Below are 23,075 nucleotides of genomic sequence, written 5' to 3' on the forward strand. Positions count from 1 at the left end.
AGTATGGATGCATGAATAATATTCATGTATCATTTTTAGAAAAAACAAACAAACACAGGAGTAAGTTATCATTAAGGCCAATGGATTATACCAAAATGTAAATGAGACAAGAAGCTTACTCTTGGGAAACTGTCGGGGCGTTGCCCCACTATCAAACAGTTATCATATAAAATAAAACAAGGAACAAGAAAACAAATTCCATTCACGCTACAAATGTTGCTAGTGTAACACATTCCTAATACAACTCCTCAGCTCATCTAGTAGTTTCTAGTTTCTCTTCTTTCCTTTTTTTATTTACAAATAGATAATTAGACATCCAAGCCATTTAATATTCCTGAAGCTGTAAGGCATACATTTGTTTATAAATTTTGCATATTGTTACATCATGTCATTATTGTGGAAAGTAACTATGTTTCTTTGTGAAAGATCCTTTATCATGAAGATGTGAAAGGAAAAAAAATGTAAACATCACTGGGATAGGTTATTTTACACCAGTTATTATCATTAGAAATAAATTCACTCCTTATTGAAAAGTGACTGACAAGACCTCTGCTGATGTCCTGTTGAGGTTTCCCTCAGAAGAGCTATCTACACTACAGAGAGTCAGGCCAGGCTGTCTAGTTAGCACCTCAGCGGCAGCTTTCTGTGGTTTCCCATGACTGGAATGAAAGCTATGCAGCATGACATTTCATCAATATAAGGAGGGTAGGCTGAGGGGGTTTAATTCCTAATCCAGCTGGTTTATGTGAGCTCCAGAGCCTATTTAGATATATTTGAAGTACTACATGTAGAAGGACAAGCATGACATAATGCTGGCACCAACTGGACCTTGTGCTAGTAGATTCTATGGGTACCAAGAAAGAGACACCAAATGAATTGCAAATTTGTTTTTCCCCCTATTATTTAATCCCTAGACAGTTTTTAAAGTATCATTTGATTAAATTAGAGGTGGTGGAACTATGAGTTAGGATTTGTTCAACACCAGAATATTTTAAGAACTCAGGGTGCATGTTTTAAGTGGCATCAGTTTTTCTAGAATTTAAATGTGGTGTTTACATAATAAAATATTGAGTTCACTTGTAGATACAGAAGCAACATTTTTGCATGGACTGAGTTAGTACCATAGGTAAGCCAGTGTTGTTTGCTACATCAAAAAGAGTTTATCCTCTATGCAACATTAAGATTAGGATATAACTGGCTTAACTTCTCAAGCTCAGTTATGCATTCTCAGATGTCACTTCATCAGTTTAATCTGGGCTTTGTCAGCCTTGACTACTGTACATACAACCAGCATGCAAATATTTGCACGATAACATAATTATGCTTGGTTTTTGGTAGCAGCACGGGATATTTATTTTCTACTCATGTTTACAGGGTTGTGCAAAAAAAGAAGTCAAGAAGTCAGACTTAAGCAGCAGATGAACAGTACCTGAATGCCATGTCCTTAAAAAATAGAACAGAATCTGGACCTTCTGTTGATCCAGCTACCTTTTGCTGAAGCCTCGTTGGAAATGGTCTCAGTGGGAGATGGTGTATTAAGATTTTCTTTAAGAAAAAGGTGAGGTAGGTTAAACTGCACAAGAACTGAAAATCAGTCACAGCAATCTGTAAAACATGGCAGACACTCTGTCATGGTTTGGGCTGCATTTCATCCAGTGTTGTTGGAGATGTCAAAACTGATGGAATTGTAAATGCAGAAGTACAGTCGGAGAACTATTCCTGAAGATTACTTCAACTAAGAGACAAGACAGCTTGCCTGAGAGAGTTCACACTGTGCTAAAGAATAAAGGTGGTCATTCAACTTTCAATCTGGATAGAATTGTAAAACGTCTGGTTTTACCTTATTACTGTATTTACATTTATGTTTGCACGTGTCAAGAAATCACTGTACCTATTTTCCAAGCAAACTATAAAGAAATAGGGAGTGGTCAAGACTTCATATGACTCTCTGTAAGTATAAATCTTAAAATACAATATGATGGTCAATGTTTCTTCAGTAATTGTTTCTTGAGACAATTATAGTGTACAAGACGACCAACAGGCTAATGAACTGAACAGCACTGCCATGCTGTTAGCGAGTCAAATAAACACATGGGTTTCCATGGAAAGAACATAACAGGAATTAAATATAGTTCCCTCCCATATGAAAATTAGATTAGCAACTGCACAAACAAAGTGTGTTAAATTCAGCTATTGATGTTTACAACCGGCTGGTGTTACATCTGTTTGAGTCATTAATTTCATGCACTGTAAGTTGTCCACATTTCACATTGCACATTAAAGACCCTTATACACAATTTAAATCGTTGTGTGACAAATGCAATGGACATTCTGGTGCTTGACCTTGAGACAATCAGAGTCTTGTTCTTCATTTGATCTTCCCTTTCCAAAGTCACAACTGCTTCAGAGCTATGCTGGGATTATAAATGTCATAACCTTGATTATGTAATATATCGTAACATAAGAAGTACATTGCAGACAAGGGATAAGTACCTTGTTCGCAACATGTGATCTTCACTAATATCCAGACAAGGGTACAGTTCAAAGCGGGATTAAACTGAATATGTTTCAACATTATACCACCTCAAAGTTTAATAAAAAGATATGGCTTTGAGTCACTTTCTTTTCATAGCTTCATAGGCCAAATTAATGCTTGCCTTTACCAGTTACCTGCCAGCCACCACTCAAATGGCTAATTTTATGCAGCTCCTAATACAGTATGGTTAAAATCAGCCTGTGATGACAGCTCAAACTGAAATCTGTTTCGTAAAAAAAAGCCAGTAAAATACATTTTGAACAATTACTTAACTGGAATTAAAATCCCCACTGATACTTTCACTATGACAGTTACAGGTGTGTGTATCTGTAAGAATCAGAGACTACACAAACAAAATGAACTCACCAATCATTTTCTTGTCAGCAGCTGTTCTGTGAAAGATGAGTGTGCTGTCATCAGTAATTACCGCAGTGAGAGATAAACTTCACCACTAACTTGTCATTGGTAGCCCTTCCCTCTCCATTCGGCTATTCATCCTGCCTTACCTCATCCATTGACCCACCAGCTCCCCCGCTCCCTCCACCCACTCCCTCTTAATAATAACCCACCCGCTCTGAGCATCCATCTGCCTAATCAGAAGAAGCCTCTCTTTGACAGTCACTACCTAGGCACAAGCTTGCAGACAGGAAAATCAAACATTTTACCCCCAAAGGATTTAATATCCAGTGAAAACGAGGAGGCAGCAAGTTTATAACGCATCTATAAACCAGTCTCAGTGGGAGTGAACACAGAGCTGTACACAGGTAAAACACCCTTTTCTCTGTTTGTCTGTTTGAGACTGTGTGTGACCAAAGCTACATCCTGACCACAGGTTAACCTTCACATCTTTATTATATCCAAGTGGATTTCAGTTTATGAACTGACAGAAGCTAAACAAGTTGGGTATTTACAGGATGCCCTCCAGAGGAGTATTAGGTTTCTACTGAAGAACAGTGGATCAGAGAGATGGTTTTCAATATTTGTTTGTTTTCTTTTATTGTTTGTTTGTTTTGTTTTTTGGTGTGCTTTTATAATATATGCAAAAGCATCATCTTCCTCATAACATAAGCTGTCATCACTTGTAAAGCAATGCCCAGAAAATGTTAACTGGGTATTTTCCCTACAGTATCCCTTAATATAATGTGTTTAGGCTCACGAGTTTAAAGAAATGCACTGGATTATCCTTGCTTATCAAATCAAAGATTATGCAAAATAACACTCTAGTACTCCTAGTACTACTGTTGCATTAATCATATTCACTTTCTATTTCTAGGTCGCCTTTTGACAGTTAACACTTGCCAAAATGTGGAAAAGAGGGAAGAGCACGGGGACCACTGCAAACAGACAATGTAAAGGACTACAATTCTTACTACTCTTTCGTTTTGCATTACATGTATGCTTCTTAAGAAGAAAAATATCAATCACTATTAGGCACAATATGCCGTCATATTCTCTTGGTATTATTTTTGCAATAGATAAAATGTTCCAAGTGTAAGAGATGGCTTTATTGTATCTAAAGAATTAAATATTTGTTGAATTATTTACAAGCTTAATCCTTGCCAGATTTAGGCCCTCACTTCAGCCAGGAATATTCAAGGCTGTGTTGTATTATTAAAAATTCTCCAAAAGCATTATATAGAAGAAAAAAATGTATTTTTATATCCTGAGTGAATGCTTTGACAATAAAGTAGGCCTTTGGGGTAAAACTATTTGGCACCGACTATCTGTTATAAAAGCCTACATTAATCTTTGACACAGGCAAACTTAATTACTGTCTCATATATAGCAAACTGTGCACAAGTTAATTAATCACCAAAAGTGGTGGGAAATGAGCTGTCACTAATCCTGCCAAAACATAACATATTGCTACAGTCAAATAAACAATTAAGAAGGTAGAAAACCACCATATGGTGTACCTACTGATAGATTTATGGCTTTAAAAACACTTTGAAATGTGTAAGCAAAATGAGTAATGCTTAGACTTCAAGACAATAATAGAAAAACTAGAGGAAAACCCCTGGACAAGCCCTGCTTAGCACCAAATAACAGACAGACACAATCAGTGAATAGGTGGTGAACATAGGGGAACATTTAGCAGCTAAAGAGCCAGATATTTCCCTCAGGAGTTGGTACAGAACAGAAAGAGAACTGAAGGAAAGCAATTATTGGATTTTCAGGTGGCAAGAAACAAAACTTAAATAATATGTCGATGTTGTGTTCACAACTTTCTTGCACTGTTACCAGGTGGTGTCACATATGAAAACACTGGAACTACCCACAAGCTACATAGAGCAGTTTCTCCGTTAAGTTATAAAATGAACTAAGAATTTAAATTAAGAACTTAAAGACATTTAGCCAGTTAACTAAAAGTCTGTTCTCTAAGGCTTGAAACTGAGGATGAGAAGAAAACATCCCTGGATTAAAGTCACCTGTTTGCTGCCTTTTACTGTAACTCTCTTAGAGTTTTATTCAGGCATTTAAGAGTTTTCCTTTTCCACATTATGCCTTACTATGTCTTCAGCTCCATTTTACAATTTCATATGTATACCACCTACTGTCCTACAAGCATAAACCAGCATTGCCTCGTGTATTTGAGACTGATCTAATGTAATTTCTTTTCACCCAGGTTTCTCCCTTGTTCATCAATATATTCAGCGTTTTAATGAGGTGTCTGGAAACAAGACAGGTGAAATGAGCACTGTTTTATTTTCTGTCGGACAAACTTACTGTTTTTTGAGGTTGCAATGCATTGGAGTGCCGTATCAACATAATACTGAGAAAGAGCCATTATGTTGAATAATGGAAAAAAACAATGAATAATACATTAGGCATTACTGAATGCTGTGTCTGTTTGTGACCTGTTTTACCTTTGTATTGATAACCTGAAAAACTACCTTGTCAAAGCAGTGACATGTTTGATTGGGTGGCAGCTCTCCTATTTCTGTCCTTGTCATAATAATCATTAATCCCTGGATTAATGTTGTTCTTTACTGACTCCTGTGTGATCCTTTGTCTTTGAACATTCAAAACCTGATAAAGAAATGTTCAGCTGCCAAGCAGGGAGGCAGAGGATCACAGAATTCATTCATGGCCTGATTTTTAAATGACTGAGTGAATTAGTCCATAGTCTAGTACAGAATGTGAGCTGAAGCTGACATTTGACTGTGAAGAGATTCACACTGCACCTTTTTTTTTGACAATAAATTGTCTGGGTCACTATTTTATATTGAAATTGCCGAACATACCATATATCAAGCTTTTCTGAATGTTATATACACTTATCAGCCATTTTGTTAGGTACACTTTTCCAACTGCTTGTTCATGCAAATATCTAATCAGTCAATCACATGGCAGCAACTCAATGCAATTAGGCATGTAGACATGGTCACTTCATAAACCAAACATTGCAATGAGGAAGAAGAGACTGGCCTGAGTATTTCAGAAATTGATGAGCTACTGGGATTTTCTCCACACAACCAGGGTTGTATAGGGTTTACAGAGAATGGTCTGAAAAAGAATATATCCAGTGAGCAGCAGTACTTTTGGTGAAAATGCTTTGTTGATGCCAGAGGTCAAATGAGAATGGCTAGACTGCTTCAAGCCATTGTTACAGCTAAGGTATGTAGAAGAATATCTCTGAAGGCAAAAACCATTGCACCTTAAAGCAGATGGGCTACAGCAGCAAGAGGACTACATTGGGTGAAACTCCTGTCAGCTAAGAACAAGAAACTGAGGCTACAAATCAGACTGGCTCATCAACATAAGACAGCTGAAGACTTGCTTCTCTGATGAGACTTGGATGGTACTGTATGTCCCATGGAGTGCATTTTCTTGGCACACTGTGGGCCCTTTAGTATCAACTGAGCATTGTTTAAAGGCCACAGCCAATCTGAGAATTCTTGCTGACCATGTCGATCCCACAGCCTCCAGCTTCTAGCAGGATGATGCACCATGTCACAAAGCTCAAGTCATCTCAAACAGATTTCTTGAAAAAAAGACAATGAGTTCATCGTATTCAAATGGCCTCCACAGTCACCAGATCCCAGTCCAAAAGAGGAACTCTGGGATATGGTCGAATGGAAGATTCACATCATGGATGTTCAATCAACAAATTTGCAGCAATTGTGTGATGTTATCATATCATTATAGATCCAAGGGTAATGTGTACAGCAGCTTGTTGAATCTAAGTCACAAAGAATTAATTCACTTTTGAAAGCAAAAGAGGGTCCACGCTGGAGTTTAAAAGGTTGACCTAATAAAGTGGACAGTGAGGGGAATTCTACATGTAAGATATTTAAATTTTGGATGTTAGTCATGTTAAAGAGAAAAAAAAATAAAAATAATAGGTATGGACATTGCCTTCAGCTTTGTGAAACTGGTGTTTTCTGAGAGTTTTTTTTTGTCCTAATTACCATGTAAAGTACCATTCTAAAGCAATACACATTTAAGATATCCAAGAAAAACATCATGTTCTTTTTCAAGCGATAGATGTTAACGTGAACCATAGCCGACAGACAAGATTTTGTACTATTCACATCTCCAAAATTAAGGAACATAAATTAATTACCCTACGTGCTACTAGAGCTGGTATAACTTAGAAAAACTGAAAACTAAACCTGGAATCAAAAGCAGTAAGATTTATGCACTGTACTTTCCATTTGCAAAGTTACTGTTGCTGTCAACACACTAATTGTCACTGGGAAAATGTTTGACATTTCTGACATCTGCTGGTAGCAAAAAAGAAATCTGTTTAGTTCAATCAAAACCAGCAAACTCCTGATTAATTCTTATGATTAACTCAGTTTCTTATTTTTCCCCCCCATTTTGTTTAGCTGCTATTCGGAAGAGATCTAAGACCTCTGGAGTGATGATCACGCAGTATTTAGTAAACATGCCAGAGGGAAAGAGCACCCCTGATTTCCAGTGTAAACCAGTGGCAGTAACTATTGAGAAAGGTGGGTGCTTTAAATTATAACTGGCCCTTAAAACTGATCCATTAGTGAAAGATATTGTTGCTTTTGGTTTCAGCAATATCTTTCACATTATTAAACAGAAGACATGTCTTTTAGGAAAATTAGCTGTTTTCAAGGCTGTGGTGACAGGGGATCCAAAACCAGATGTGTCATGGAGAAGAGCTAAGGGAACTCTTTCAGATAAGGAAAAATTTCAGACTAAATATGATGAATCAACTGAGGAGCATATATTAGAGGTGAGTGAATAAATTATTCCACATGATGATCTTGAAGTATTTAGTACTGATACTGTTTTTTTTTCCTCATGAATGTATTGATCTATAATGTATTTGTATGTGAATTGACACATAAATGAATATTTCCAGATTCACAAAGTGTCTGTTGCAGAAACAGATACATACAAATGCTTTGCTGCAAACGAATATGGAAAAGCTGTCTGCACAACAACATTAACTGTGACTGAGGGTAAGTCTTGCCCATTAAATACTTTTAAAGAGGATTCTGTACTTTCTTTCTTTTAGTGTGCATTTGGAAGAGTTTTTCTATTGGTGGAGTGCTCTTGTAGATTTTAACATTTCTTATTATTTAAGCTTATAATGACAGACACTGAAAAACAAGACAAACACTGTAGGTCTAAGGGCCTAGTTCTGTTATTTTTTTATTACAAAAATGATATAGGACTCAATGTGTTTTTAAACTGGTATTTATTTAAATAAAACTTGAATTTCATTTGCTGTTTTCAGCTTCAACAAATCCAACAGATTTCAGAAAACTGCTGAAGAAGAGGTAAGAACTGTAACCTATTAAAATACTTTTTAAAAGAGGACATTTCTGCAGGAGTATAGAAGGATTAATTTACTAACTGATCCTTTTTTTGACAGTTGAATAAATTACATTTAATATTTTCCTGTTATCTTCAGTAAAGTAGAGAGAGCAGATGGAGAATCTGATGAAAGGTTCTGGGATGCCATGTTAAAAGCTGACCGGAACGACTATGAGCGCATCTGTTCAGAATTTGGTGTTAAAGACTTACATTTGATTCTCAAGAAACTGGATGAAAAGAAGAAGGAGAAATCACAAAATAAGAGGAAGGTATAAAAACACCCAACTCTCACACTGGATACGATATCTTAATCTCTAAAACTCAGAATTCATAAGTAAATTCTTGATGTGTCAGTCATGGAGTGCAATTATTATTTGACTCAGCTGCTGATGAAGCACTTTCTGAATACTCACCAAGCTCATACTGTGCATTGCAACAATATGTTGATAGTTCAAATGCAAATATGACATCAGCAGAATAACTATTAACTACACTCAATAGCCACTTTATTAGGTACCTTACTAGTATCAGGTTGGAGCCCATTGTACCCTCTGAATTATTCATGACATAGAATCAACAGCATGCTGCAGACATTCCTCAGAGATTATATAGCATTGGAGTTGCTGCACATTTTTTCGGGCTGCACACCCATGAAACAAAGCTCCCATTCCACCACATCTCAAAGGTTGTCTATTGGATTGACATCAGGTGACTTTGGAGGCCATTTGAGTAAAGTGAATTCACTGTCATGTTCAAGAAACCAGGCTGAGATGATCCGTGCTTTGTGACAAAGCCTGTTATCCTGCTAGAATCAGATGTTAAAAGAGTGGTAAACTGCAGTCATAAAGGTATGGACGTGGTAGGTTGTAGCATTTAAAGAATGGCTCATTTGTACTAAGAGCCCCAAAGTACACCAAGAAAATGCCCCCTTCACACCATTACACCATCACCACCCTGAACAACATGAATCAGTGCTCTCATGCTTTGAAAATCTGATCCTATACCATCTGAATACTGCAGCAGAAATTGAGACTCATCAGAAGAAGTAACCTTTTTCCAATTTTCTATTGTTAAACTTTGCATTAACCAAGGGCCAAACATCATTACCTACTAAAGTGAGTGTATACACTTAGCCATAGGCATATATCATCTTTTTAAGTGTTCATATTATTAACTGCATTCCTTTCACTTCTGAGATCTCTTCATTTAGGACCAAAAAAGGAAAAAATAAATAAATAAATGCTTGTATAAATTTCCTAAAATAGTAACCAACAATCCAGGTCAGAGATATCAATTTGCTGATCCCTGTACTGTGTGTAAGTACTGTAAGTAATATACAAAGCAGTAAATGAGTCAGAAATACGCTGGAGCTGTGATTTCAAAACAACTGAAAAATGTTGATAATTTTGACTTTCATTAGAAATGCATAATACATGCAATCATAAAGTTCCGTAGTCCTTGATGAAAGAGTGCTTCCAGCACAGTGTACTTTTCAATTTTTATAGAAGTCGTATCATTATACCACATTGCTATTCATCATGACATGAAGGTTCTTTTTTTCTGTGTACCTAGCAGGATGATATAATTCCCTATGATGAAAATAAAACAGAGAAACACAGTCTGAAGAGTGTTGGAAGGACAACGAATTTCTCTATTGATGGCCTGATGCAAAAGGACAAAGAGCTTTGCAAGGGGGATATTCAAGAGGCCAACCTTCGAAATGCAGGGCTGCCTCAAATGGATCCTGAAAAGTTCATACTCCCTGCAGAGTTTAAATGTAGGTTTAAAAACCAGCTATGGCTAGACCTGGAAAAAACAGACAGTCTTCAGAACATTGGGCATTTGCATATTGTTTTTGTTGTACATTCGACTTTAAACAAAATAATGTGCATATGCTAAAGCTTGTAAAAATTTACTGACTAGTCCATAAGCAGACAGTAGCCATTATATTTATCCAGTAACATAACTTTAACAGCTGACACTGAATGTATTGAAGCACACAATCATGTCCAAATAATAGTCTTGCAATGTTCTCTACATTCTCTAATTGAATAGAAGATGACCAATACTGATGATACATATATTATATCAAAAAGAAAATCACATGAATATAATATTTTACTTTTTTGTAGTTTCCAAAGTCGACTTTGTGATCAAAATTCAAGAGATTAAAGCTGAAGAAAGGGAGGATGCTTTGTTTGAGTGTGTCCTGACACACCCGCTACCTAACATCACATGGATGGGCAAAGGCAACATCCTGGAGGATGGAGAAAAATATAATTTAACTATGTCAGACCACAAACTCATCCATAGGCTCCTCATCAAGGACTGCCAGATGCTGGACAAAGGCATCTATTCCGCTGTGGTTGGCAATACATCCTGCAATGCCTGGTTGGTTGTGGAAGGTATCACTGTATAACATTACCTTAACCATTGCTATTTTCATATTATCATCATTATTATTATTACTATTATTATTAGATAACTAATTACGTTGTACTTCTAACTTTTAAGCTGACAGTAATCCTGCACCTGGTGGTGAGAGGAGACCCCGTAAAACTACTGTGGCTCGTGGAGCACGGACTGACATTGAGAAAGTGGCCCAAGAGCAGCAACTAAAAATACAAGGGGAGATGGAGAAGCTCTTGGCAGAAGTAAATGCAAAATACGGAGCAGTACATATAACCGACAAACTATCTTTAGAAGAACTGGCATTAGAAGAACTGACTTTAATCTTAAGCACAGGTGGAAAATACAGTAAAGTTACTGGACAAGGTAAAAACATGTATTTCTGACTCTGCCAGTACCCTCCCTGTCCTTTGGAGCAAAAACTCAACAAAATCTATTATCTCCTTAAAATTAACTCCATTAAACTGCCCTATCACTCCTATCAGTCCCATATTCTGTCTCACCCTTCACGTCTTACCAAAGCATTTCTACTACCAGCACTGCAGTGAATAGGCAGTGTGGCTAAAACTGTGCTGATGATAAAACATGCACGCTTACTGCTACTTATTTCAAAAGATTAACAGAGTGTATTAACTTGTGTCGTTCCTGGCTAATATTTGGTTACCCAACTATAAGCCATCTTTTATTTTTCAGTGGCATTAAGTATGACATAGTTGCTTACTGGTACTGGTGCAGGCTGGAAATTAAATCTTCTCTGAAAAACAAATATTTTTAAAAGACTTTCGACTTTAAAAAAATCACCATTTTTTTTTTTTTTTTTATTTCTAACTGGTAGGTGAAAATCAAGAAGATTATTCTGAGGAGACTAAGAACTTCACTGGACATGCAACTAAATCAAAATACCTAAAACAAAGTCGTGACTCAGAAATCAGAGTAATTGGTAAGAAACATACAAAGCAGTACGTGTGTCCATTCCCTTGTTATAGGCCGAAAAGTCTAAATATGTAAACAAATATTTTGACCTTTAATCTTGTTTTGTGTCTGTCCAGAGTCAACTGACAAATTTATGGATGCAGACCAGTCTCAAATGCTTACCATTAGTCAACAAGAGCTGGGGGAATCTGATAGAAACAATAACTCCACTGGGTCTGTCAAAAAACAAATGAAAAGAAAGAAAGTCCAATGGAAACAACAAACATCTGGTAAGGGCTGAATGACTGCATGAAAATGCACTATATCTTATTCAAGATTTATACTTATGTGTATTAGATATAAATATGTAGATATAAATTATAAAACACTTTTCAACTCCACTTAAGCACTCAAAGCACTTTATACAGCATGCCCCATTTACCTATTCCCACCCATTCATGCAGGCACTTTTTCCTGCACCTGATGTTTTGTACCTAACATTCACACACATTCATAATCTGATTAATACATCGGATCGCAACTTGGGGTTCAGTATGTTACCCATCATGCAGAGTGGAGCAGCCAGGAATCTAAGCATCAACTTTCCTCTTGAGCCACAGCAACCCCAATACACTGATGTACAGATGGAAAAACTGTTTATTGCTTTATTATTGTCAGTTTTTGTGCAATAATGAATTACAAAATGCATTTTCTTTCATTTGTATTTTTTTAATAAAATGTAACCAATATGTATCCGAGGCTTTTGTTTCAAACCCTTACAAAGTTTTGGGACATTTCTATTTGCACTTGTAAATTATAGTCGTGAATTATTATTGTAAAACAGTTTAAGTTTAAGTGATATTGCACCATGAGAATTGCTGTCAAAGCTTCAAATGACACAGTTAGCATAGAAGCTTTATCTTCAATAGTGTAAAAATTCAGAAAGATGTCCCTTAGCACTTTTTAAATTAAATTTTTCTTAATTAATCAAAGAAAACAAAATGCAGCAGAACAAAATTAACATCAAAATTATTACTTAAAAATTCACTGGATAAAGTTGTGCATGTAATACCTGACACAGATCCAAAAGAACTAGCAAGTGAAAATGAATCAAGTCGCTATGATGAGGATGAAGATGCTACTGACCAGGACAAGCACACAATTTCTCCAAAGCAAGACCAAAAGCCAAAGGATGCACTCGATGGTAAGGGAGCACAATTAGTGTGGCATTGCAAGGGGAATTTGTATGATTCAATTTCCTCCATGAGGAAACTCAAGGATATATGTTTTGCTTAAAACCATATATGGTATGATTTTGAAAGAACTTTTCTAGCTGAGAGAAGATTTTTGTTTTAAAGGTGAAAGTGCAAGTCTGAAAGACGACATTAGGTGTGACGAGACTGAGGATGAGACTGAATCTTCAACACATATGAGGCGTAAAAGACACGCCCCTCCGATCGAAGATTTGGTGGTTGGTAAGTTGGAGACAAAGAATTCTTCTAAACCAGAAGGGTTTTTCTTTTTTGATGTTTTTTTTAATTAATAATCTGTTTAACTAAACTGATTAACACTTAAACATGTAAAATTCAATTAGCTGAATTATTCCACTTTATTTCTGTCTTATTAACACAGACATGACTACCTTTACCCGCATAAACATACCTGAACAACATTCTGAACTTGTTGATAGATAGTGAAAGAAACATTAAAGTTTCAGCTATTTATTTGTGGATGGAAAAGAAAAAATAAAATAAAACTATTATATTAAACTAAACTAAACTGATCTACAGATAGAAAAGACTTGAAAGTTGTAAGATTATACATTTATAATTTATTTCATCTACCAATATCCAAAATCCATTAAAGTGTATTGACTGGTGTCACACTTCATGTCCAAGATTTTCCAAAAATCATTTTAACTGTTCTTAGATCCAGGGGTTCAGTTCATCTGTGGTTTGACTGATGTCAGTGCGATCATCAATGAGATCGCTGAGTTAACATGTAAGCTTAGCAGTGAAGACTGTGAAGGAGCCTGGTTCAGAGATGGCAAACAGGTTAGTCAAACAAACATATACACGTTATATTTCTGTTCTGGTACAGTTCTGTGTTCACCCACACACCCAAGTTACTGTGACAGTGGATCAATAAATTTTCATACAATGCCTAACGAATTCATAACTGAGAAAAAAAAGAAAACAGGTCCATTGTAACAGCAACAAAAAATTTTTTTAAAAAGTAGCATTAGGGTCATATGTATTTGGACAGTTACATTTTTTTGGCAAACACTGTGATTGTCCTGAGACTTGTTGTTTAGTTCTTTAGAATTCTGAGATACTGTCCTTGTGTTCAGATTCTTGAGAGCCTCTGAGTACTATATTTATAGTTCTTTAAAGTTCTTGCTTCTTGTTCATCCCTGTTAGATCCCCTTCTTTTCCAGTCTGTTCTAGTCTTTTCTCTGTCTTTGCATCTCCTGAATGAAGTCAGTTTGTTGCAAGCTCGCTCTTGCAACAAACTGACTAACAAAATGCTGTGCATTGAAGTGCAAACTTTTAGCTTTGCAGTAGCTTTGCCTATAGCCTTTGTAGAGGATCAAAGATATTTGGACAATTCACTAACAAGCAGTTTCATAGCCAGATGGAGCTTGTTCCTACATTTTCTGTGACAAATTAAGCATATAAAATATCTGGAGTTGATTTCAAGTGTTAAAGTTGCATTTGACAGGTGCAACAAGGTGCAAACCACTGGTTACGCTGAAGAACAAGAACACCAGATAAGACTGAAAACATCTAAAAGAGTTTAGGTGGAAAACACAGCTTTTGGTGATACCCCTCTAAACTTCAGGATAGGATGGGATATTTATCCAACTATTCTTATATTTTTACCTGTGGTAGTTAATTTTGAGTATCTGAAATAAGCTGACTATATATAAAAAAAAACAGTAATTCCAAAACATAATGCAACATTTTGCTGAACCTCTTAAATTAATGATGGAAGTCTCTACTTAAATTACATCTTGATTTAAAATCTACTTTGGTGGTGTACAGAGGCAAAATTACAAACACTGTCAGTGTCCAAATTCTCATGGACCTAACTGTATGTAAATGTAGCACTCTGTCATTCCTCGCTAAAGTTTGATTCCTTATTGATGTATTTTAAATTTTTTAAAAGCTCAAAACTGACATTTAATAAATAAAGAGTGTCATTACTGATGTCTGAAAATCATCACCGGTTTCACTGAACAGCTGTTCATCTTTAATTTACTTCAAATCTTTTGCCAGTGTTCAAGTACTTTGGGCCCATGTGGGAGACACACACAGCTGCACAAGAAGCCCCCTTTGAAAGCCTAATTTTTTAACAGGTTTTGCTTCATTTCTTTACTTTTAACTGTTTGCTCTTTTTCCTATCAGATATTCCAAGATGAAAGTTTCTCCATAACTAAAGATGGGCCAATTCATAAATTGGTCATAAGCAAGTGCACGGAAGAGCACTCTGGAAAATACCGTTTTGAGGCAGATGGCCGTAAAACAGAGGCAATGATAAATGTCAAAGGTTTGAGAACTGCTCATTAAAGCATGACATTTTGCAAACTTTAAATGGAAAATGTACAGACATACTAATAAAGAAATGTTGAAGCAGATCACGGATAACATAATACTTCTCCAACTCCTAAAAACTTCTTTAGATCCTCCCAGGTTTGACCTTGAAGACCTCAGTGCTTTTACTGAGCCAAAGACAGTTAAAGTGGGGCACAATGCCATCTTCAAATTGCATTTTCTTGGACACAAACCCATAAAGATTCAGTGGTTCAGAGAAGGAGAAGAGCTCCAAGATGACAACAATACAAGGATAGAAAAATCTGCAAGCCAAAGCCGGTTGCTTCTGAGCAGATGCCAGAGGAAGGACACAGGAGAGATCAAGATCAAGCTAAAAAATGAACACGGCTTCACTGAGGCACTCTCACGGCTTATTGTGCTTGGTGAGTGAATTATGGACAATGCAGAAGCTGAACAGATAAATATAGGTTTCAAACAACAGTAAAAATCTCGACTGACATACCCTCATAATATATTTGACAACTGATTTGAAAACTTGTGCAAAGTTGTTTTTCTGTTAAAAAGTCCTGTAATTATTAGTTCTACATAAATACTGTCTCTATTATGAACATTGTAAATGTATTTCCATACTTTCTATAAAACTTTATTGCCGTTTCAGACAAACCAACCCCACCTCTGGGTCCTGCAGAGGTAACAGAGAGCTCAGCTACATGTATTGAATTTAGATGGCGCCCTCCAAAGGATGATGGTGGCTCCCCAGTGATTAACTACATAATGGAGCGTCAGCAAGTGGGGCGAAACACCTGGAAGAAAATAGCGGAAATACCAGGTGTGTCCAGTTACCGAGACACAGGCGTAGAGCGAGGGCGGAAATACTGTTACCGCATCCGAGCAGTGACTGCAGAAGGCACAAGCGAAGTTATGGAAACTGAGGAAATGCAAGCTGGCACACTTGGTAAGCAAAGCTGACTACTCACCAAGCTCAATCACACAGAAATAACAGAATGCAAACTTCATATATTGATTTTTATTGTGGGATTCATTTGTCTTCAACAGAAAAGGAAGCTTTTCATTATGAAATGCCAAATAGACGACCTTGTGACTGCTCACTGTCACCAGTTTTCAAAAAGGTTTAAAAATCTGCCAGTCAAAACTTCAGGTTGCTGACATACAGTTAAAAGCCAAATGTGATCTCCCAATCAGTTTACTTGTAAGATATATACACAGTGTATATGTGATGATGGCACATAGGCTACAAAGTGGGTAAACTATACAGTGGGTAACTATAAAACGGTTAAAACAAGCATTCGCTCTCTTATAGCTCACAGCTAAAACATAACACACACAAACCACTGCACAGCATAATGCAAAGAAAGTACTTACTGTTTGCAGATCTGCTTGAAAAATACTTCAAAGTGTCCCTCTGGACCATCTGTCTGTACAGCTTTGCAGAAATACTGGCTAGACTTGTCATTTTTGACAAGCCTGAAATGGTCCTCACCTGAATCCAGTTATTCTCACCAGCTGTTAAAACTAAGCATTTTTTTTTTAAATTTATAAAACATGATCCTGGCAGTGTAGCCACATGACCAGCCTTTTCAGTTCTTTTCAGATTCAAAGTCAAATTCATTTCCACCTTCTAGACCAGGGGCAGGGAATTCCAAGCCTCGAGAGCCGATGTCCTACAGGTTTTAGATGTGTCCTTGATCCAACACAGCTGATTTAAATGGCTAAATTACCTCCTCAACATGTCTTGAAGTTCTCCAGAGGCCTGGTAAAGAACTAATCATTGGATTCAGGCGTGTTGACCCAGGGTGAGTTCTAAAACCTGCAGGACACCGGCTCTTGTGGCCTGGAGTTCCCTACCACTGCTCTACACTGACAGTACACTGTTTATGCTCTTTTTTCTAGATTCTATAAAGTGGGTATGAAGGTGGAATTTAGTTAATGAATCTAAGCATCATCTGCTAAAACTCATCTACAATTCTCTGCTATACTTGATCTAACCTTACTCTGGCCATGAAACCGACCATGAAACCACAGCCATGGTGCACCAGTCACACACTTTTCCTTACTTTAAATTCACTACACTGCAAAGTATTTTCATACAACCTTTAAAATAACACTTAGTCTGTCTCAATTTCATTTGCAGCATTTCACAATATTAAAAAAATCCCATGTACTGACCCAAATATCTGATATAAAACCATGACTTAAATGTAAGCTTTACATTTCTACTTTATACAATACAACTGAGCAGTCCTTACCTTTAATCTAACCTCTCTTCTTTCTCTCCTGTCCGGTCTTTCTTATCTTTTTCCATCTCTGAGTGAAGTTAGCTCTCTTTCTTTTCTCTCCCTGTGAAATACAGCAGCCGGACCTTTAGCTAGCAACACACTTTGTTGCTAAACTGCACACAAACAGTTTGTGTGTTTCCTTAGCTTACAGAAACGCTGCATTTGAATTTACCTCTGTCACTCCCTCTATGCTCGCTGATCTTCTGTAGGGCGAGTTAGATGCTTAAGGACCGCAACTTACAGACACCTGCAGTAGTTCCGATGTTTTCACACACAAAAAAGAAAGAAAAAATATCCTGACTTTGGCACACGTCATATCTCTTTACGCTACATCCTCTGGTGATTAATAAACAAACTGCCATTGATGTGTTTCTGTGACTGTTTCTGTTTTTACTCTGAAATCGGTTTGATGTTTTTTCGAAATAACAACTCGATCCAAATGCTTTAAAACAAAAGTAACGAGCCTGTTTTGAAAATGTAAGGAGTACAAAGTACAGACACTTAAAAAAGTAGGGAGTTAAAGTAACAAAAAAAACCCTACTCAAGTAAAGTACAGATACCTGAAAATTGTACCTAGTACAGTAACGAAGTATTTGTACTTCTTTACTCCCACCTATGGATTTAAGCTCGCCTGTTTTCTGTATTTCATAGAGGAATTTTAATGACACATGAAGTTATAGCTTAGGCTTTAGCTTAAAACGGATAGCTAAACAAGCATCTGTTTTATCAGTTTCCGGTCCTAAAAGACTCAAGTTTATACTAGTGGAACAATTTAGTGGCATAAGTAGCTTGTATCAATGCAAATTACTTTATAGTTAATTATAGAAAATACAGGCACGGGTACATATAACCAGCCACAACAAATTTTACCAGTGAATTTGTCCCTGTGTGCCGGTGTTCTGGGAATGGAGGCTTGTTTTCCCTCAGAGCAGCCTGGAAAACGCAGGTGTTACCACTGATAACACTAATGACTCTTCGCCTACAGTGTAACAACGAGCTAACAGGACCCTGAAACTGATGCAGCTAATCTAAGCAGCAAACGTCATTATTTAGATCTGCTCTGCCTCTCTGTGGCATGTCCAAAATATGGTTCAAAATGCATCAACCGGTAGGAAAGCGGCGTTACTGCCCCCTACTGTGCTTTACTGGCCATATTCTCCTTTCTTAATGAATCAAGTGATGCGCAGTAAACAACTACTCTTTTCATTATTAACCATTACTTCTGTCTAGGAGGATATGTAGTTGGCTCAGATTACCTGTTTGTGTGTCTGTTTGTTAGTGGTATTACTGAAAAAGTTATGAGGTTTCCATGAAATTTTTACCAGTGATGGGGCTTGGCACAACTTAACTTTGGGATCCATCTGGATTACAGTCCACAGCCAGGAATTTTTGGGACAGTTTACCACAGAGAGAGAAACCTAGATAGGATGATATACATATATGATATACATATACTGCATTATGAAAATAAGAGACCTTTTTAGCCTTGGAGGAGGTGTGAAGCCTGGTGTTGTAAATGAAATTAACTTATCAATTATCAGTTTAGATGTTAGTCATTTCAGCATAGTACACGTTGATAAATGAACATACATAGCTAAAACATTAATGTTTATATGTGCACTTATTGTTTTATCTACATAAATTACAGTGCTCTGATTCAAGGCTGCTTTTTCATTTTGGTCTCAAGTAACAAAAAAAGCTAATTTTTTTCTGATTGTAACCATTACCAGCACAATCTATTTCGTTTCTGCATTTTTCAGCCTTCCCTGGCCCTCCAGCACCTCCAAAAGTGGCCAGCGCTTTTGATGACTGTATAAATCTTTCATGGGCTCCTCCAAGTAACACGGGAGGTTCACGTATCTTGGGCTATATTTTGGAGAAACGAAAGAAGGGAAGTAATCTCTGGTCTGTTGTCAATGCCAATGATGAGCTCATAAAAGGTGCGTATTTTTTAACTTACCTCAGTTTAATCTGATGGACCTGATGATATTAGAGCATAACAGGACTCTTTTTTTTTTCTTTTTTTTTTTTGCTGTTGTTTTTCTCCCTTCCTCTCTTTCTGTCTTTCTCCATGTAAACTCTTTTGTAGAAAAGAAATATGCAGTGAAGGATGTTGTTGCGGGTATGGAATATGAATTCAGAGTTACTGCCATAAATCTCTCAGGAGCAGGTGAATTTAGCAGCCCTTCAGAGTTTGTTTTTGCACGAGATCCTAAGAGTAAGTGTTGCAACTATTCTACATGAAACAAAAGACTAAAAAAAAATGTATTAACAAGTATCGCTTAGTCAAAACTTAAATATCTGATGTTTGAACTACACCAGAGCCTCCTGGTAAAGTTACAGGCCTTAAGGTGACAGAAACCTCCTACAACCACTTGGTCCTAACTTGGACAAAACCAGAAGACAAACCAGGCATACAGGATGAAGCAAGAGGGTATTTTGTTGAGATTCGGCAGGCAGATTGCATCGAATGGTCCCGCTGTAATAGTACCCCCATCATCATGACTTCCTTCAGTGTGAAAGGCCTGAAATCCATGGACATGTACTGGGTAAGAGTGATTGCCATTAATGATGGAGGAGAGAGTGAGCCCGAGGAGCTGCCCAACTATGTACTGGCAATGCCTTCACCAGGTATGTCAACAAGTCTTAGATATTTCAGATTCTGTTGGTTTGTTGCTGCTAAGAATGATTTTTTTTGTTTTAAATAAAACTTTTTACCCCCCCCCAGAAAATTCACTCTTTCTTGGTAGAATACAACATTTCTGTGATGATTTATCTTTTCTTATATAGTTTTGTTCATTCCAATTACGAACCATGATAAATTACAATATGGTACAAAACCTTTTTTTATTTATTTTTATTTATTTATTTATTTATTTATTTTGTCACCACTACAGTGAGGCCAAGATTCACAAACAACAAGATGAAGAGTTTCTTTGTTGTGCGGGCAGGAAACTCTGTCAGGATCACAGTCAATTTTGAGGTGAGAATGACCATATTTCAGTTTTAAAAACAGGCAAACCATGGTTTCGCAAAACGAAACGGATGAGGCAATAAAAGAAAACGTTGAAGATATTCCTTTTTTTAAACAGGCTTCTCCTCGGCCAGCAATTATCTGGCTAAAGGATAATGTGCCAGTTACAAAGCGGATCACAATCAGTAACTCTGATGGCTCCTCCCAGTTGCTGATTCCTTCTTCTGAGCGCTCTGATTCCGGCATCTACTCCATTTTGGTGAAAAATCTCGTAGGGCAGGAAACATTAAGTGCAGAAGTCAGGGTCACAGGTAAAATAAAACTATAATTGTATACTCGTTTTCTTTTGCAACATCTTTTCGTAACAAAAGCTGATGGATCTGATGAAAGTAAAACTGTTCGCAGATGATCCAAAACCGCCTGGACCAGTAGAACTGGAAGAAAATGTGCCTGGTACTGTGACAGTAATCTGGGAACCTTCTCCTGATGAGAAGCGTGATGACCGTCTCCACTACACTGTGTCCAAACTGGACTCTACCAAGCATTCGTGGGTCACAGTGGCTGACAGGCTCTTCAATAACAAGTTCACAGTCTGCAATGTCATGCATGGAAGGGAATATCATTTCCGGGTCTATGCCAAAAATGACATGGGCATATCTGCACCCTCTGAGTCACCAACCTGGGAGGTGGAGAAGAAGAAAGGTGTGTTTGTCATCTCAAACAATCATAAAGTCCAAATACTCACTTTTTAAGAAAAAAAATGATAATACTGTGTCTGCTCTTTCATAGAAAAGTTTCTAGTAAGTGTACCAACCATGAAGGACTGTGATTTGCGGTGTGCCCCATCCTTCATTGTTCCACTGAAGCTGCACACTGCACCCAAAGGTTATGAATGCTATATGAGCTGTGCAGTGAAAGGAAACCCCAAACCTCGCATAACATGGTATCGAAATCACATCAGTCTAAACACTAATACCAACTATTACATCTCCAACACCTGTGGAGTTTGCACCATGTTAATCCTCCGTGTGGGTCCCAAAGACATGGGAGAGTACAGCGTCATTGCAGAGAACAGCTTGGGACGAGCCGAATGCTCCACCATCCTTAATGTCAGAGGTGAGAAGAAAATATACTGGCTGTATTTACAGTGAGGGTTAGTTGGGGGGGTGATAGTAAAGGTCAATAAATCTGTATCTCTTTCTCTCACACAGAGTGAAGACATGGAAGACGCCAGTGCTGCGTGAGCAACATTTATTTGAAAGATCAACTGTGTAGCACAGGATGATTGGCAAGATTGTGCTCTTGTTTATTGAATTGGTACTAAAATAAAATAAATAAATAAATTCTTTTAAAAAATAATTACATTTGTTTATGGTGCGACAAGGTTTCCTGTTTGGTTTTTGGTCATGATTTAAAGAGTCTTGGTTGAGCCCTTAATCCAGTAACCAGCAGAATACCCATCACATATTAGATCAGTTGATGAATCATCTGAACAAATACTTGAGAGTTATTTGTAAAGATGGCTATAATTTATTGCAGGCATACACTTTAAATACTACAGCAGTGGTACAATCAGAATGTTTGTCAAAAAGCCTCGCAAAGAAATGTGTATTGTATTTACTACACATATAATCCCCTGATAGGTAACTGTGAGGCAAAATTTCTTTATGTCATATTTTGTAAAATGAATTAATAAATAAAAAAAATATGATGGAAACGTTTAAGTGGACAGGAAACATGTATATGTATTTATACGTATAAAGGCTAAATTATACCATGGAGCCATGCTCTCAAAAACTGTCATAGCTTTAATACTGTTGGTGAAGATGGCTTTAAGAAAGAAGTGTTTACAGTTAAGTTTTTAGAAGATGTTTAGCGCCATCTTGTGTCAGCACAGAATGTCAACGGATTGGTTGGTGCTGGCTAATAGATTAATACTGTTGTTGTTGTTATCGTCATCATTATTATTAGCTCAATAAACCAGAAACAGAACCAATAACCAATAATAATAAATCAATGAGACTAAAACCAAAAATCATTCTAAGAGGATCATTTTGTAAACTGTCCCTGGCTCCAACAATGCGTTTTATGTAAAAAAAAAAAAAAAAGAAGGGATAAACTAAGTGGTTCCTTGTTGTTGGGCTAACTGCACCGAAATGGAAAATCCACCTGTTGGCGGTAATATTAGTGTTTGTAAAATACGTTATAAGTGAGAACAGTGTATGTCAATCGTTTTTACTGTTCCCTATAGTTTTTAATTGTCAACCATTATTGAAGGCATATGTTTGGATGGGTGTTTAGTAGCTCTGCTAAGAAAAACAACAAGAATTGGGGGAAATGTGAGAGACGGGAAGACAAAAGACAACACGAAGGACAAAAATAAATGTAGAAATGAAGTATCAGCTGAAAAGGAAACATAACATTCAAAAATGGAGCTGAACCTTTAAACTAACGAGGAAGACTGAAACAAAGCAGCAAAGACCAAGAAAATGTTGACATTTTAGAAACTGAAGGTGACCTTTACTGCAAAGGGGAATTTTACAGAGTCAGAGAGTGACACTGAACATGGCCTTTCCAAAGTAACATTTTATATTACA

General features: G+C 37.0%; 1 protein-coding gene across 1 annotated transcript; it reads left to right on the forward strand.

Annotated features, from left to right (window-relative positions):
• The first annotated feature begins 2,987 nt into the window (after positions 1–2,987).
• Positions 2,988–22,189, forward strand: LOC102313354 (immunoglobulin-like and fibronectin type III domain-containing protein 1). The gene is made up of 27 exons (XM_005926235.3): positions 2,988–3,300; positions 3,810–3,885; positions 5,163–5,222; positions 7,369–7,491; positions 7,606–7,745; positions 7,875–7,974; positions 8,253–8,295; positions 8,430–8,601; positions 9,905–10,109; positions 10,465–10,737; positions 10,847–11,107; positions 11,577–11,681; positions 11,791–11,943; positions 12,735–12,857; positions 13,012–13,128; positions 13,583–13,707; positions 15,061–15,202; positions 15,336–15,629; positions 15,866–16,162; positions 19,265–19,444; positions 19,594–19,722; positions 19,827–20,135; positions 20,402–20,487; positions 20,597–20,789; positions 20,884–21,180; positions 21,268–21,594; positions 21,690–22,189. Exons 2-27 carry the CDS (start codon positions 3,840–3,842, stop codon positions 21,692–21,694), a joined length of 4,305 nt encoding a protein of 1,434 aa, XP_005926297.1. The 5' UTR covers positions 2,988–3,300; positions 3,810–3,839; the 3' UTR covers positions 21,695–22,189.
• Positions 22,190–23,075: the final 886 nt, after the last annotated feature.

Source organism: Haplochromis burtoni, unplaced genomic scaffold (genome assembly GCF_018398535.1).
Source record: "Haplochromis burtoni strain Fernald_Lab_line unplaced genomic scaffold, NCSU_Asbu1 Contig_91, whole genome shotgun sequence".
NCBI classification, from domain to species: Eukaryota; Metazoa; Chordata; class Actinopteri; order Cichliformes; family Cichlidae; genus Haplochromis; species Haplochromis burtoni.

Bases quoted from the DNA above. Each gene is read 5' to 3' on its own strand.
- LOC102313354 (XM_005926235.3), top strand. From the start codon at position 3,840: ATGTGGAAAAGAGGGAAGAGCACGGGGACCACTGCAAACAGACAAT. The intron at 3,886-5,162 runs GTAAAGGACTAC...CTTTTCACCCAG, and splicing joins GACCACTGCAAACAGACAAT to GTTTCTCCCTTGTTCATCAA. The intron at 12,858-13,011 runs GTAAGGGAGCAC...TTTGTTTTAAAG, and splicing joins GCCAAAGGATGCACTCGATG to GTGAAAGTGCAAGTCTGAAA.